The sequence below is a fragment of the Myodes glareolus genome, chromosome 24 (genome assembly GCF_982192425.1).
Source record: "Myodes glareolus chromosome 24, mMyoGla1.1, whole genome shotgun sequence".
Taxonomy (NCBI): domain Eukaryota; kingdom Metazoa; phylum Chordata; class Mammalia; order Rodentia; family Cricetidae; genus Myodes; species Myodes glareolus.
Window position 1 is genome coordinate 30,069,634 of NC_142049.1, and position 15,947 is coordinate 30,085,580.

General features: G+C 44.9%; 1 protein-coding gene across 1 annotated transcript in view; it reads right to left on the reverse strand.

Annotated features, from left to right (window-relative positions):
• Window positions 1–1,025: 1,025 nt before the first annotated feature.
• The window catches only part of Chsy1 (chondroitin sulfate synthase 1), a 54,920-nt gene continuing 39,998 nt past the window's right edge, over window positions 1,026–15,947 (reverse strand). Inside the window, exon 3 of the mRNA XM_048434968.3 lies at window positions 1,026–3,932. Coding sequence (XP_048290925.3) covers window positions 2,343–3,932 — 1,590 coding nt within the window. The 3' untranslated portion in view covers window positions 1,026–2,342. The remainder of the gene's footprint in view (window positions 3,933–15,947) is intronic.

The window sequence follows — 15,947 nt, forward strand, 5'->3', positions numbered from 1 at the left end:
CTGAGTAAGGGATAATGGTCAGCAGGCAGTGTCCAGCTTGAGGGCTGGGACAAGTGAGATTATTGAGACTCCCTCTGGAAGGACACTGTAGTCACCAGGGAATGACAGGATGAGAGTTGAACTTGGGGGCAGCAGACATCACAGATGTTAGCAAGGGCAGGGAACTGGGAAAGGGGCCAACGGCATTCCTGGAGACAGCCAGAGAGTTGGGGAGACCTGTGTGGTAGACGGTGGAGTGGGGGCAGAGGAGCAAGGAGAAAGTTAAACCATGTGTCACTCCTTACAGGGCATCCTGCCCCAAATCCCTACAGCTGGTGTCAGACACACACACATACACAGACATGGCATGTCATCAGGCTGTGGATGCTGCTCCTCCTCACTGGAGGATAAGATTGCTCTGGTTTTCTCCATGGGCAGGGGAAGCCAACAACTTGCATGGACTGAGTGGCAAGTAGGCAGATGACAGCAATTCTGAGAGTACAATGTCATCATACTGCAGATGCCTCTCCTAGGCGGGGGGAGGGGGGGGTGGGAAGGAAGGAGAGAGTTCTCATCTACAGAACCTTGCTGATAGCACCAGAGGCCACCTTTTGATTTTTTGATTTCTGGATACTATAGCAACTCTGTGCATTTTTTTCCTCTGGTTAGATTGAACCTAAAACCCCAAGGAATCAGTGCTGATGGTTTCACATGGGACACTGCTTAACCTTTGGGCTGATGAGGGTGTACATATAGTCAGGAGGCAGACAAGGGCCTGGGCCTGCGCCTGCCTGGGCTGAATCACTGTTTTTTTTAGTTTTTGTGTTTGTTTGTTTGTTTTTTGCATTCAATCAACAAGCTGATGGGGGAAATGATGAGTTAACCCTAAACACCAAGCAGTTCCACGCCACTCCCACCTGCTGTCCAGAGAAGCGCTGACTCAAATAACTGAAAAGGCTGAGTCTGTGTTTCAGGGTTTTACTTTCCAAATGTAATTCAATTCTTCAACTAAGATAAAAATAATGAGACAAAATGGGTCTGCAAAGTACAATAGAAAAATACTGTCCACTGGTTTATTTGCTCAAATGTGCAATAGGCTATTTACAAATAAGCAGATCTCCAACGATGAATATTAAAAATGGCAAATCTATCAACTGTTTGAAATCAAAATGAAAACAAATTATTAAGGCACGTTTGATCTGTGAGTTGAAAACAAACATTCTGGTGTAACAGGAGAGTCATTTCACTTCTGTCCCCAAAACACATGAGCACCAAAATTATCAAAGAACACTTAATATTTAGCAAGATGGGAATGTACACATTAAGGATGAGGAAAAAGTGTTTTCAAAAGGAAATCTTTGGAGATCGGTTTACCGCAAATAAAACATTCTAATCACACCCACGGTACACATAAATACTAGTAACTGACAAGTACTCAAAATGGAAGAGATCTAAACGATGGGTATTAAATAAATTAAAGGTACTTCAGATAAACAAGATAGAACAAAACAGTAATTAAAAAATGAAGCGACCATCTCCCCCCACAACACAGGATCAAGAGAACAGAACCCCAACTTTGCCCTCACATTTTCATTAGGGGTTTGCTGTTTAGCTCCATTACGCTACTAACAGCCATTCGTTGTCACCCCAAATAATACTGTACCCTAAAGAGAAGGGGCAGGGGCAGAGAAAATGCCAAGTTCGCCTTGGGCTTCAGTGCCAGGGCTGCTTTGGCCAAGGAATTACAGTGGAGTCAGCCATAGCTGTGCTTTCCTCGGTCCCCTGCTTGTGAAGCCTAGGTGGCCACTGGGTGGAGCCCAGCCTGGGGCAGATGACCAATCTGGACAGCTGTCCTGTAGACAGTGACATTACAGCTATTTTCATGTCTGCTTACTTTGTGACTGGAACTGACGGTATCTTAAAAAATTGTTAAAAAAAAAGGTAAAAGGTAGAATTTGTGCAAAGTTAACAGTCACAGCAGAGCATTTACCAGAGTTACAGTGTGTTTGCCACAATAATACTTCTTAGGAATGTTCACGGTTTCTGCCATAGGACTACAAAGAAGGAGGGAGGGGTTGTCTGGAAAAAAAATGTAAAAAATCAAAACCTCATTATAAAAGTTTTGTTCACCAGGTATGTTTCAAGTCAGGATTAATCAGATGCTACATCATGTTCAGCAAGATGTGTTCAAAGGCAAACATTGATCACATTTTTGTTCAAAAAGCTTAATCTTAAAGGAGTCCTGTGTAAGAAAACCACTTGGAAAATATATCCTTGTACAGACTTCAAAAAACTCATCATACAAAAAAGTTTTTGAAAAATAAATTAGGCAATTAAAAGCGTCCTCTCCAGTGGGGCTGGGGTCAGGCTGTCCTGGCAGAGCCATTACTGCCGCCTTTGCTGTAACTGGGGTCGTTCTTTTCCAGCCACATCTCGGCCAGCTGCTGTGTGGACCCGTACGTCGATGCTTTCGACCCCAAGCACATTTTATACTGTCTGGGCTCCAGACCGGGGTCACAGAAGACAGGGTGGTGGATGTGGACGACCCCAACCTCCTGGCTCCGGAATATCTTCAGCCCTGCCTGGACAACCTTGTTAAAGAGGTCCACATCCTCGAGACCCCAGCCCTGGATGGAGACATCAAAGCCTCCCACTCTCACAAGATCTCCCTTATAAATACAAGTAATGCCAAACCCATAGTTTCTCCAGAAGCCGGTTTTTTGAGTAAAGGCAAAATGGTTGTCACTGGGAACCTTCCCACTATAAACAATCTTTGGATCGTACTGGCTAAAAATGATTGGGAAATAGATCTGCTGACCCAGCACTGTGTTTGCGCGACACCGTTGTAGGAATTCCACAGTAAATACCAGGTCAACATCACAGAAGAAGAGCAAAGAGTCGTTATTAAACTGGGAAGATCCTACTTCTAGGGCCAGCGCTCTTGAAAACCCTCCGGACACAGGTAACACCTGCATGTCAGCTTTAGGGTACTTGACTCGATAATCTCTCATCAGTTCCACCTGTTTGGCCTTGTCAGGGTTGGAGTCGGAATTGAAGAGCAGAACAACGAGCTTCACGTTATGATTTGGAATGAGGCATGTCTTCTCAAAGTTTCCCATGAACCTTGCAAACATGTCAAAGCGTCCGGACAAAGGGATCAGAATGTTTATCTTCTTTTCTTTGGGCTCTTTGTGCTCAATCTTGGACCCAGGTAGCTGGAAGGGAACGAGCTTCTTCAGGGAATTGGACAGGAAGGACAGGGACCCGGAGTCCTGGTTGATTCTGTCGGCCAGCTCCTGCGCATCCAGCTCCTCATGCTCCACAAACTGGATCTTACTGAAGGTCTGCTGCAGGTACGCATGCCTCCTCACAGGGACTGTCATCTTCTTCCCTTTGTGCTTCTTATACAGGAGCAGCAGGTCCAGGATGTACTCGGCCCCGTACATGGGGTTCACGCGCCGGTAGCCATACTGGATCTCCTTGAAGTCGATGATGCGCCCTCGGGTCTTGGCGTTGGCGTTAATCATCTCCATCACCTGCATGACGATGTCGTCCAGGGCCTCCTTCTGTGCGGAGTCCATCCCTCTCCGGGGAGGCTGGCCGTCCGTGGCTGAATATAAGTATTTTCCAGTCAGAAACTCCCACTCCAGGATCTCCTCTCGCTGGTGGGCTTGGAAGCGCATAAAGGAGGGAGGGATGCCCAGCTGGAGGTCTTCCTTGTGGACCTCCGTGCTGCTGTACTTGCTCATCAGGACGATTTCCCGGTGCAACTGGATTGTGCGATGGCGCAGCTCGGCGATCTTGCGGCTGAGCATGTAACTGTGTAGCCTGTACTGGTAGGGTGGGTTTTTGTTGGGGTGTAAGGTGATTGCTCGGTGGATTTTGCTGCTATGGAGATCTCTAATGTACCCTTTCTTGTTCTGTTCATAATTCTCGTAAAACAGCTGCTGCATCTGTTAAGGAAAAGAAGAGACTCTTGGTTTAGCACTGCTTAAGGGTCATTCCATCCTCACATCTCCTCAAACTGCTAACTCTAAAGACAGAATCTGAAAACAGAAGTGAACAGATAGGAAAGGCTTACGAAACATTTCAATGAAATGCTGGGCAATGAATGGCTCCGAGGGCTAAAGACCCTGACCAGAATTATGGGGCCACAGCTATGGATCTGCAGAGCGACCTCTGCAGATGGGCATTTTATTTCCATTTCAACACCGCCAAAACCTTTTTTCAAAAGGAAGGGATGGCCAGGCAGTGGTGGTGCTCACTTTTAATCCTAGCACCCAGGAGGCAGGGATAGATGGATCTCTGTGAGTTCAAGGCCAGCCTGGTCTACCTGAGTTCCAGATCAGGCAGGATTTAACTATGTATCAACAACAACAGCAACAACAAGCACTTTACAGTCCATCCATCTAATTTAAGAGGACAAAGATCAACTGTGACTCTCATGGATGCTCAGGGGAACCAGTTCACACTACAGGGCCATTGTATATGGTGGGCTTTTGCTCACTGCTGCTCAGCAAACCTGGGTCACAGCACACAGTGGGCACCTCCTACGGGGACTCTGCACATCTCCTGGGCTCTCTAATATAAATGATGGCAAGTGTCTGTCTGAAGACGTCAGGCTTGCTGAAAATCAGAGACATCAGCCACAGTGCCTGAGTCCACTCCTCCCCGGTCCATGGTTAGACCAGAGTAACTGGCAAAAGTCAATTAGACACGTCCTGCGGCACTGGTGAGATGGGCCCCCAGCTTGGGGCAGTCCCTTCTCGCCCACTTCCCAACAGCAGGGCAGCACCATGGCGACAGACTCCAGAATTCAGAAACTTTCTTTCCAGGTGTTAGAACTCATTAAACGGGTTTCATAACCCTAAAAACCCCAACAATAACAGAGAGCCTCTAAACTTGCTCCCAACTCTAAGAAGTATGGTGCGACTAGACAATATGCTGGCACCTCTTGGTGAGGAATTCTACCGCGGTAAACCTCAGTTACAAGCTCCAGAACAGGGGACCACTGCATGCCATGGGTGAAGCCGGAGACCTTATGGGCATTTGCTTAAACACATAGGCTACTGCCATTTCATCTGCTTATCACTTCCAAATGTGAACAACAAATTGAGGAAATATCAAAAATTTTGAAAGATTTTCCTATTCCCAAGAATATGAAGCCTGTTAGTTCCAGGACAAACACCAAAAGCTACAGAGAAACCTGTCTCGAAAAATTCAGAAAAGAATATAAACATCCAAACCATTGATTTGGCATTCCAAAATTAGGTGAGGCCACTCTGAGAGGCATGCGTAGTTCCTTTCCCTGCCCCCCAGGCCACTGCTGCTGTCAATTACCTGTCAGGGGTTCTCAGACCCTCCTTCCTCCGACTTCAATTGCCAGGCTGAGTGGTAACTGCCCAACACAGCAGCCAAAGGGGCATTCTGAGAAAGTAAGTGGAGATGTGTGGCTAAAACAGGGGTAGTGGAACTTACATGGCTTTCCCCTCCCTTCTTCTCAAGTATTTCTATGAAAGGAAGCAGAGTAATAAAATAAAAAAGTAATAAAAAATAAAAGTAATAAACCCGTAACATGAAGAGAAGCAGCCCAGAGAACCCTGCACTGCGAGACGTCCCCACATCCCGCGGAAACAGGAGGGCGGGACACAACGACCTGCTCTGAAGCCAATTCCCTAAGCTAGAGCCACATAATGACGTGGCTGTGAGAGCCTGGCAAAGCTACTGCTGGCAAGGAGAACAGAAGAGCTAAGACTACAAAGCAGCGAGATCCCCGAGTTCTCTTCACCACAGACAGGAAGCCCCATCCCCAACCTCTACAGCGTAAGAGGTCAGTGGGAAGATGGAGACACCAGAATCTTCAGACACATTCTGAGCTGTTCTGTCATCTACACAGGGGCACTCAGGTGATGGGAGAGAGTGGGGTTGGTGGTGGAGGGTGCACTTTTGTTAAAATGCACCTGGGATTGCCCACCAGGAGTTGTAACTTTAATAGGACTGGCAGGAGGCAGGTAGGTTTGAACAGCAGTGACGAGCACCACCGCTTCTGAGAGCCGTTTCTGGAGGTGATCGCCACAGGCTAGTCTCCCTCCCTTCCCGAGTCGCTTCTTGATTCCAAATCACGCAACTCCAGTTCACTTGTCCTAAAAATTAACTGAGGGCCGGAGACTTCAGGTTCAATCTTAAAGGCTAAGTTCACAACCAAAACCATATAAGAGAAGAGTAAGGTATAAGGCTGACAACAGAGTGCAAGAAGCGTCCGGACTGCAGCAGGACCCCAGTCCTCAACTGTCCCTGCCATCGAGCATGAACTCCACTCCCCATCCTTCAAAGAGAGCCCTTCTTAGTCACGACAACAGCCTCATAGATCCAGAGGCCTCCAGGGAAAACATTAACAGAATACCGGGTCACTACAGAGGGACCTAGTGATTCACCTTTTATTATTATTATTATTACTATTATTATTATTATTATTGATTTTTATTGAGCTCTATGCATTTTCCTCTGTTCCCCTCCCTGCCTCTCCCCTCCCCTTCAGCCCTCTCCCAAGGCATGGAGATCTTGTCTTTTTCTACTCCCCATGTAGATTAGATCCATGGATGTCCCTCTTAGGGTCCTCACTGCTGTCTAAAACCAGCCTACAAATCACAATCCCAGTGATTCACTCTGAAAAGAGCCACCAGCCAAGACCACTGGGCAGTTAGACAAGAACTCCACCGGGACAGGTGAAGACAGAAGCAGTGCATGAGCAGCAGAACCACATCAACCTAGGCAGAGAAAAGGCCTTGACATTAAACACAAAATAGGAAAAGGGGGAATTGTATTCAAGATAATGAAGACTCTTCCAAGGAACCTGGGATAATAAGGCAATAATCATTCTAGAAAGATAACAACACAAAAACTGGATCCAGAATGCAGATTCCAGGACCTGTATGTCTGGTCAAACCCTCAGTACTAGGCATAAAAAACACAAGTCCAGAATGCCAAGGAAAAAACAATTAAAATCATCTAAAGAGGGACCTGGTGAGGCAGGCCAGGTAAGCCTGATGACCCGAGTTTGACCCCCGAATCCCATGTAAAGGCAAAAAAGGACCAACCCTACAACACTGACTTCTGACATCCACAAAGTACTGCAGCACACTGGCCCATCTCACACACACATAATTCAAAAGAACTTTTTTTTTAAATTTTAAATCCAAAGTGGAAAGGTCATGTTCAAATAATCAGAGATCAGAAACTGGAGTGATACTGGATATGGCTACAGCTACGAGAACAATGTCTTCAAAAGCAGTGAAAATCATTCTCAATGTACATTGATCTTCCCAGCTAAACTACCGGTCAAGAAAGAAGAAAGGAAACATCTTCAGATATAGAAACTCACACTTTTATCCTTCTTTCCCTGGAAGACTGAAACACAGTAACATTCAATCCAAGAAACAAGGGGTACAGCCCAGCATGATTATGCAAGGAAGTCTTGGGTACTGTAAAGCTGATCTCTATTGCTTTCATCTCCAGAGGCCGACCTAGACACGTTATAGGATGCTGACCTAGACACGTTATAGGATGCTAACCTAGACACGTTATAGGATGCTAACCTAGACACGTTATAGGATGCTGACCTAGACACGTTATAGGATGCTGACCTAGACACGTTATAGGATGCTAATCTAGACAACGTTATAGGATGCTAACCTAGACACGTTATAGGATGCTTACTTATATCTGACAGACCAGTGATGAAGTACTAGCCTTTAAGCATAGCAAGACAGTGAGCAGCTGTTCAATGATTTCAACGTTGAATTGTTATAAAGGCCACTGTGATATATTAAATATGATAAATAATGTACACGGGACTCCTCTAACCGTGATGTTTCAAATCTAAGATCACTAGCATTTTAAAGATACATACATGTCCTTCCAAACTGTCTTTATTTTATTCTTTCTGGACAACATAGCATCCTCCATGTGGAAGGTGGGAGTCAAAGGACACTCTCTTTGCAATGCACTCCCGTGTATTTCTGGTTTTCTCTGTACGATTGATCATCCCCACCTGCTGCCCGGAGACAGGGTTTCTATGTGTAACAGCCCTGGCTGTCCTGGAACTAGCTCTGTAGACCAGGCTGGCTTTGAACTTACAGAGATTTGTCTGCCTCCTGAGTGCTGGGATTAAAGGCATGTGCCACCATTGCCCAGTGACCGATCACTTCTTACAGACTTGAAAGATTAACACATTCCCAGATGCTTTGAAAAATACACTTCTAAATGTTTTAGAGGCTATCTTTTGGCATTCTTCCTCAGTAACTGGGGTCTAGGTAGAATTTATCTAGTACACTAAAGGTATCAATATAGGGAAAGTATTCACTAACAAACTATGGGAGCATTAAAACAGATGGAAATTTAAAGTTGAATAAAGTTGCTGTAGGAATCTTCTAATTAAACTCTAAAAGTTTGACTGGAGGGAATATCATATTTTATTTATCTTAAAAATAAATTATTACAAAATAAAAATAAGTGGGATTGAGGTGAAAGAGAACAAGAAGGCCAACTCTATGCTCAGACTGGCTGGTGGCCCCTGTGCTGTCTAAAGGATTTATTCTGTATATTACTGCTATTGCAACCAAACAAAACTTTTACACTTTACACAAAGACACCACCCACTTGATAGACTGAATGAAACACATACTTGGGATAATCTGAGGCAGAAGATGGAGAGAGATTGAGAAAGACACCCTGTGTCTACCTTGGGCCTTCATACGTGTATGTGTATTATCACTCACACACACACACACACACACACACACACACACAATAAGAGCACTTTATCACTACACAGTACTTCAATATTTTTTTCTTTTTTTGGTTTTTTGAGACACGGTTTCTCTGTAGCTTTGGAGTCTGCCTAGAACTAGCTCTTGTAGACCAGGCTGGCCTTGAACTCACAGAGATCCACCTGCCCCTGCCTCCTGAGTGCTGGGATTAAAGGCGTGCGCCATCACTGCCCAGCTACTTCAGTAATTTATAATTTGAAATGTTAAGAAGAATACTATAAGGTTGGATGATGGTGGTGCACGTCTTTAATCCCAGCACTTGGGAGGCAGAGGCATGCAGATCTCTGTGAGTTTGAAGCCAGCCTGGTCTACAGAGTCAGTTCCAGGACAGCCAGGGTTACATAGAGAAACCCTGTCTTGAAAAGTCAAAGAGGAATACCATAACAAAGTTAGAAGGGCCTTAAATAAAACAAGCTAATGAAAATCTATTATTAAAAAAAAAATAGCAGAACCTGCTCTCTATACACACAACATTTAAAACCGACAGTTCCAGTTCCAGGGTGGAATCAGTCCTTATTCTTTGTTCAGCAAAGCAGCTCGACCACTGCCCCAGCAGAGGCGTCTCCCGGCTCTAAGACACCTCGGGATCCTGTGCCGTTCTGCTGTGAGCCAAACGGGGCTGATTCCAAGGCCATGTTATTTCCAGGAACTTCTAGTGCAGCTCGGCACAGCCACCATCTACCCACATGTAATCTTCCATACAAATGCAAGTATCCTTTGTCCACTGCAACAAATGCCAACATCCTTGCTAGGCCCTTGTTCTTCCTGTTGGTGTTTTCATTACTGCCCTCATTAAACACCATACATCAGCAGACTATCACTGCTACAGAGGACCAGTGTCTGCATTAGAGTGCCATTGCCCAAACTTTCTTAGCCTTTTGTTTTTTTAAAGAAATGGTTTTAAAACAAGGTTAAACTATCACAACTCCAGATAAAATAATTTAAATAGGAGAGATGGCTCAGTAGTTAAGAACACTGGCTGTTCTTCAGAGGACTCAGGTTCAAATCTCAGTACATGGCAGCTCACAACTGTAACTCTAGTTCCAAGGAATCTGACACCCTCACACAGACAAATGTGCACATAAAATTGAAAATAAAAAGGATTTAAATAGCCACTCCCACATTTAAAATACTTAAATTAATATTCTTATATAGTCACAGGCATTTCAATTCATGCTTCAGAGCAAAACTTTTTAAACTTTCTTATTTATTCTTTGTGTCTTTCACATCATGTTATCTTGAACCCATTAATTCCCCTGTTCCTTTGTATCTGTCCTCTGCCCTTACAACTCTCATCCCCGAGAAAAAATAAAATTTTAGAGAAAAAAGGAAAAGAAAAAAAAGTAAAACTCTCATCATTGGAGCTGTAGTGAGGGCCCAGCATTGATGGTGGAGCAGGACCAGCGGCCTTGAATCAATCAATGACTCTTTGCAATGAACAGTTGCAAATACAGATACCTGGACAAAAGGGTTTACTGCGTGTCTCACTGTGTATTACAGAACTATCTTCTAATGAAAAGTCCTATTCAGATGTGGCATCAAATGTTTACTCCACTCTTGTGGATGGCATTGTGCAGAGTGAGAATCCAAAAGGCCCAGGAAAGAAAAGGGATAAGGTGAATCCTGACTTGCTGAAAAGAGCACCAAGAACCCTAAGAGAGACATACATGAATCCATCTAGGAAAGGGAAAAAAGACAAAATCTCCTGAGTAAATTGGGAGAGTGTGGGGCAGGGGGGAGGGTGGAAAGGGAGAAGAGAGAAGGGAAGGGGAGTGGGGAAAATATATATAGTACATTCCTATCCAAACAATTAAAATGAGGATTTAAAAACTAAAAGGAAAAGAAAAAGAAAAGGGCACCTAGGAGGGGGTCTTACCAGAACTCATCACAGTGCCAGGATCCAATCCTCACAGCTTCCCCAAGGCACCCTGTCAGAACGCTAGTCAATATGGGTCATGTAGCAACACAGCAAACATTTCTATACGGTGAAATGACTCAAGTTCTAGCACAAGGGACTGCCAAAACAAAGCAAAACTGAACACAAGCGTACTGGGATAAATGGGGTGGGGAGATTTGGGGGTGGGGAATACATGAATGGACAGGAAGGTGGAACTCTAGTTCTTCTGCAGAGAACTGTCAAGTTAGGAAGTATAGTGGGGAGGGAGGGATGAAAAAGATAAAAAGACAAAGGAAATCTATAGGTCAAATACTAAGACCTAACAAGGTAATTTCTCACCAGGATTTTTACTGTAAAATCTCACTCTACATAAATACTTTGTGCTATTTTAGTTTATAGACTTTATCAAGTAGTATTATACCCCAATCCAAAACTAACCAACTGAAAAACAGATAAAGATATACACAGATTTGCATCTTAAGACTTACTGAGTTAGGCCCTGAGAGCACACCCCAGCTCTACTCCCATGCACGGCACACACTAGAGATACGCACCCCACTTTGTTTAGAAACAAGCATTTAGGCGCTGACTTTGCTGAAGCATTCTCTCCACTTGGCGCCAGCAGGGGAACTGAAAGTGTGTAGGGAATATCTCTGCCTTGTCTTGTGTCTGTCAATCACCTCCTCAACTGTTCCTCTCCAGCTGCCTTGATTTCCACAACAGACCCATGGGGCAGACTGCACACCCTGCAGTAGAAGCAATTGCCTTTCATGAAGTATTTTGTCCCCTCACACCATTTTTTTCTTCCTCTACTTAAACCCAGAGAAATGTCAGCACCCCAAAGAGGGACTGGGGGTGGTCTCTGAAATCCTTTATCTGTTCCATTTCAACAGTATGGCCACACCAAGTAAGTTTCTTCTGCTTGTCTCTTTAATTGGCATATTGGAATAGGTGGCCAAATAGGTTGTAGAGACTGCTAGAGCCCGGTTCTTGCCTCAAAAGCTCCCTTTACAATTTCACACATTAAAATTAGAACTATCAACAAATACTTCTATCATTTGATGAGTTTTTATACCCTACATAGGCTCACACATGCCCGTGTATGTGTGTGTGTATAGTACATGCGTGCATGTGAATTATAATTCTAGATAGCTAAGTCTTGAGCATGACCCATAGTAGGAGATTAATGTCTCCATCTGTCACCACCAATGCACTAGTCTAAGGGGAAGGGTGGTTCTTATTTCAGTTACAATTCAAAAGCAGAAGTGCCTTTTCTAAGAAAAAATATTTTATGCTGTGTGTGCCTGAGTGTATGCGTCACGTGCTCGAAAGAACCCTCAGAGGTCAGAGGAGGTTACGAGCCGTCATGTCAGTGCTGGGAACCAAATATGGGTCTTCTGCAAAAGCAGTTAAGTGTTCTATCCTGGATTTTATTTTATTATTTTTTTCAACTTGACATAAGCTAGAGTCACTGAGAAGATGGGACCTAAACTGCCCAGCACACTGACCTACGGAAGCATTTTCTTAACTAGTGACTGATGCCAGAGCCCAGCCCACTGTGGTGGTGCCACCTGTGCTCAGGTGATCTTGGGGCATATAAGGAAGTAGAATAAGCAAGCCATGGGAAGCAAGCCAGTAAGCAGCACTCCGCCAAGACCTCTGCATTGGTTCCTGCCTCCCAGTTCCTGCCTTGACTCTGCAGGCGATGAACTACACAGTAAGCTAAAACAAACCCTTTCTTCCCAAGCTGCTTTTGGTCTTGGTGTTTCGTCACAGCAACAGAAACCTACAACATGCTCTTAACCTCTACATCATCTCGACAGCTCCAAGAGTTCTTTGCTTTCACAAAAGCTCAAAAGGAAAGGTGTAATAGATTAAGTAAAATGCTGTGGATCCCCCAGTGGCTGCACTGGCAGAAACGCTGCAGGTCCCTAAGCAGCGGCAGTGGGCAATGGTCCCCAGAGCAGCCAGTCCCAGGCAGGGGCAGCACAGTTCCTTGAGTGGCTGCAGCAGGCCACGACTCCCAGGCAGGGAGGCGCATGGTGGGTGAGAGATCTTGAAGGGGCAGCTGGTCTCACGAGGAGAGACAGACAGACTGGCACCCCATGAGACCGGCCACAGGTCTCTGAAGGCGGCTGGTCCAGGGCAGGGAGCCACATGGCAGGTGAGAGACAGAGACATGGATAGGCATGTCATGCAGAGCGAGGTGGAACATTTATTTGGTGGGTTATGGAGGGGAAGAGGAAAAGGGGAGGAGAGCAGAGAGAGAGAGAGAGAGAGAGAGAGAGAGAGAAGCGACAGACAGAAGGGGGAAGGGGAGAAGTAGAGGAGAGACAGAAAAGGAAGAGACTCAGGCTGTAAGCAGGAAGGAAGATCTGTCTGCCTTGGTGGAGGGGGGAAGTGGGTGGGGCTTGTCTCTTAAAGGGACAGGACGAGGAAAGGATGGGGTGAAAGTTTGGTGGTGGTAGGACAATTACAGCTTTAAATTCTGGGGCTGGAGAGGTGGCTTAGTGCATAAGAATGTGCACCGCCTGCTGCACTCCAGCTTCAAGAGACCCAGGCCCTCCTTCTGGCCTACTCAGGCAACTGCACTCATGTGTGAATATACCCATACAAACACACATATATACGCAAAATCAAAAAGAAATCTTTAAAAAAAAAAACCTTTCAATTCCATGGTGTAGAATTCCCAGAGAAGCTATAAAAATGGCTTTCAAAACACAGGCAACCTGTGGAGGCCAAAGAGGCCAAAGGTGGAGAGTATGGGGCTTGTTTCTCTCAAAGTTCCCACAGGAGTTCTGCTCTGGCAAGGCTACTGTCAACAGGTGTGGCTAGTTGCCAGCCCTGTGCTCCAAGAATAGGGAAGTAGTTGGTTCCTAGTTAGACAAAAGTCTAAGGATCCAACTAAGTTCTAGTTCCCTTTACAGAAATAACTTGGGATTCCGTCCAGGGAGTGGTTTGCCTACAGAGTGTTTGGTCTAGGGCACAGGTGATGAATGTAGCCCATGACTTTTAATTTGTACGTTAATGCAGTCTTGTTTTACCTTTGGAGGTCAGGGGTATATTAAGCTGCTGGAAAATTAAACATGGGCGAATGTTCAGTACTCACTGGAATTTCTTCCCGATACTATCCTGTATGTTTCTGCATTTTATTATTTTCATTCACGTCTTCATACTCTTTACTATATTTCTAAATTCCCACGCCTCCACCTGGAGTAAGGTATTTTTTGTCGAGACTGGCCCCTGACAGCAACCAAATCAAAACAACTTTGAGATTTTTATCTTACCCCTGTAATGGATTATCAAAAATTGCTGCGGATTCCCGAGTAGCTGCAGTGGCAGAAACACTGCATGTACCCCCAGGCAGGGGGCAATGGGTCCCGAGAGCAGGGACTGGGCACGAGACCATGCTGCAGTTCTCTGAAGGCATCCCGACCCGGAAGAGGCTATCTGAAGTCACGGTATCAATGCAATGGATTATTAAAAATGATGCGATTCCCCAGTGGCAGCAGGCAGCAGAAACACTGCAGGTCCCCAAATAGCGGCAGTGGGCCCTGAGAGCAGTCAGTCCCAGGAAGGGACAGTGCATGAGACCACGCTGCAAGTCTCTGAAAGCGGCTGGTCCTGGGTGGTGAGCCATGTGGTGGCGGGCAAAAGACAGAGACAGACGGATAGGCACACCATGCAGAGTGAGGTTGCAGGCAGCAGGTCATGTGGTGGCAAGCAGGGTGCAGCGGGTCCCGAGAGCGGACTGTGCAAGAGACCATGCCGAAGGTCTCTGAAGATCAGCCTGTCTCAGCAGACAGGGAGGGGCATGGCTTATCTCTTAAAGAGACAGAACAGATCATTACAACCCCAACCAGAAGGGCTAGAGGGGGTGTGGGGGAAGGAAATTCTCATTTGCTGTGGCAGGAGTGCAAACTGGAAATGAGTTTGGAGGACCCTCAAAAACACTGGTTCTGAACCTGTAGGTTGTATCCCTTTTGGAAAAACCTCTATCTCTAAAACTATTTACATTATGATTCATTAACAGTAGAAAAGTCTCCGAATCGATTATCTAGTACCAAAGGTCAGCCTTGAGATCACATATGTACAAGTAACATTATACAAACTAAACAGACTGTATTTATATATTTAAGGATATAAAAGGGAGTTATGGGAGAGGTTGAATGGAGGAGATGGGAGGAGAAATGGCATAATTATATTTTAGTTTCAAATATGTGTGTATATGCATGCATGCATGAGTGTGTGTGTGTGTGTGTTTTAAGAAACAAAAAAATGCAGGCAACTAACAGGCACAAAAGCAACCTACAAGGGCACCAGACTAGAAAAAAAAAAGAAATTCAACAAAAAATGTTGGAACTGGACATTCACATAGACAAAACAACAACAGCTAGCTACTCTTCACAAAAAGTAATTCGAAACAGATCACAGACCTAAAAGGAAAATATAAAACTACAAATGACATAAGAAATTCTAGATGACTCAACAATGACCAACTGGATAGAATACAACCCTTGGTAGGAAAGAATTGATAAACTAGACTTTATAAAGTCAGAAACTTCTATCCTAAAAAGACAATATCAGAGCCTGGATCTCTGTGAGCCAGTCTGGTTTATACAGTGAGTTCTAGGCCAGCCAGAGCTACATAGTAAGACAAGTAAGTCAGAACAGAGAAAATATCCGAATAAGAATTACCAAGTGAGTTACTTGTCCTAGTCCCAAACACTCAGGGATCCTAAGGTTTGACAAGAAAACCAACTCTAAAGTAGTTAAAGATGACATATTGGGATAAATAATGACACAAAAAGATACCTATGTCAATAGGAATACACAAATCAGAACAGTGAGATGGCCAAGCGTGGTGGGCACAGGTCTGTGATCTTGAGAATGAGTGGTATACTAATCAGAAGGAAGGTCACCCCTGAATAATCGCTCAACACAGCCTTTCCTTCCTTTGGTTTCACAGGGGACAACCTTTGGCACTGACTGTTGGCCCTATTAGCATTCAGAAGTTTATTTAAAAAAAAAAAAAAGGTCATTTTCACTCCCTCACTCCAACTGGACTTACAACTGATGTTACTCTATACCTGACTGCCCATGTTTTACATGACGGATGTGATGTGTCTGGGCTCACCCTTGAACACAGCCACAGTTACTGCCTGACTTGGTCAGGGCTGGCCCTTGAAATCAGGACATATTTAACCATGTCTCCAGACCTGGGTTCACCCAGAGGACAGGAA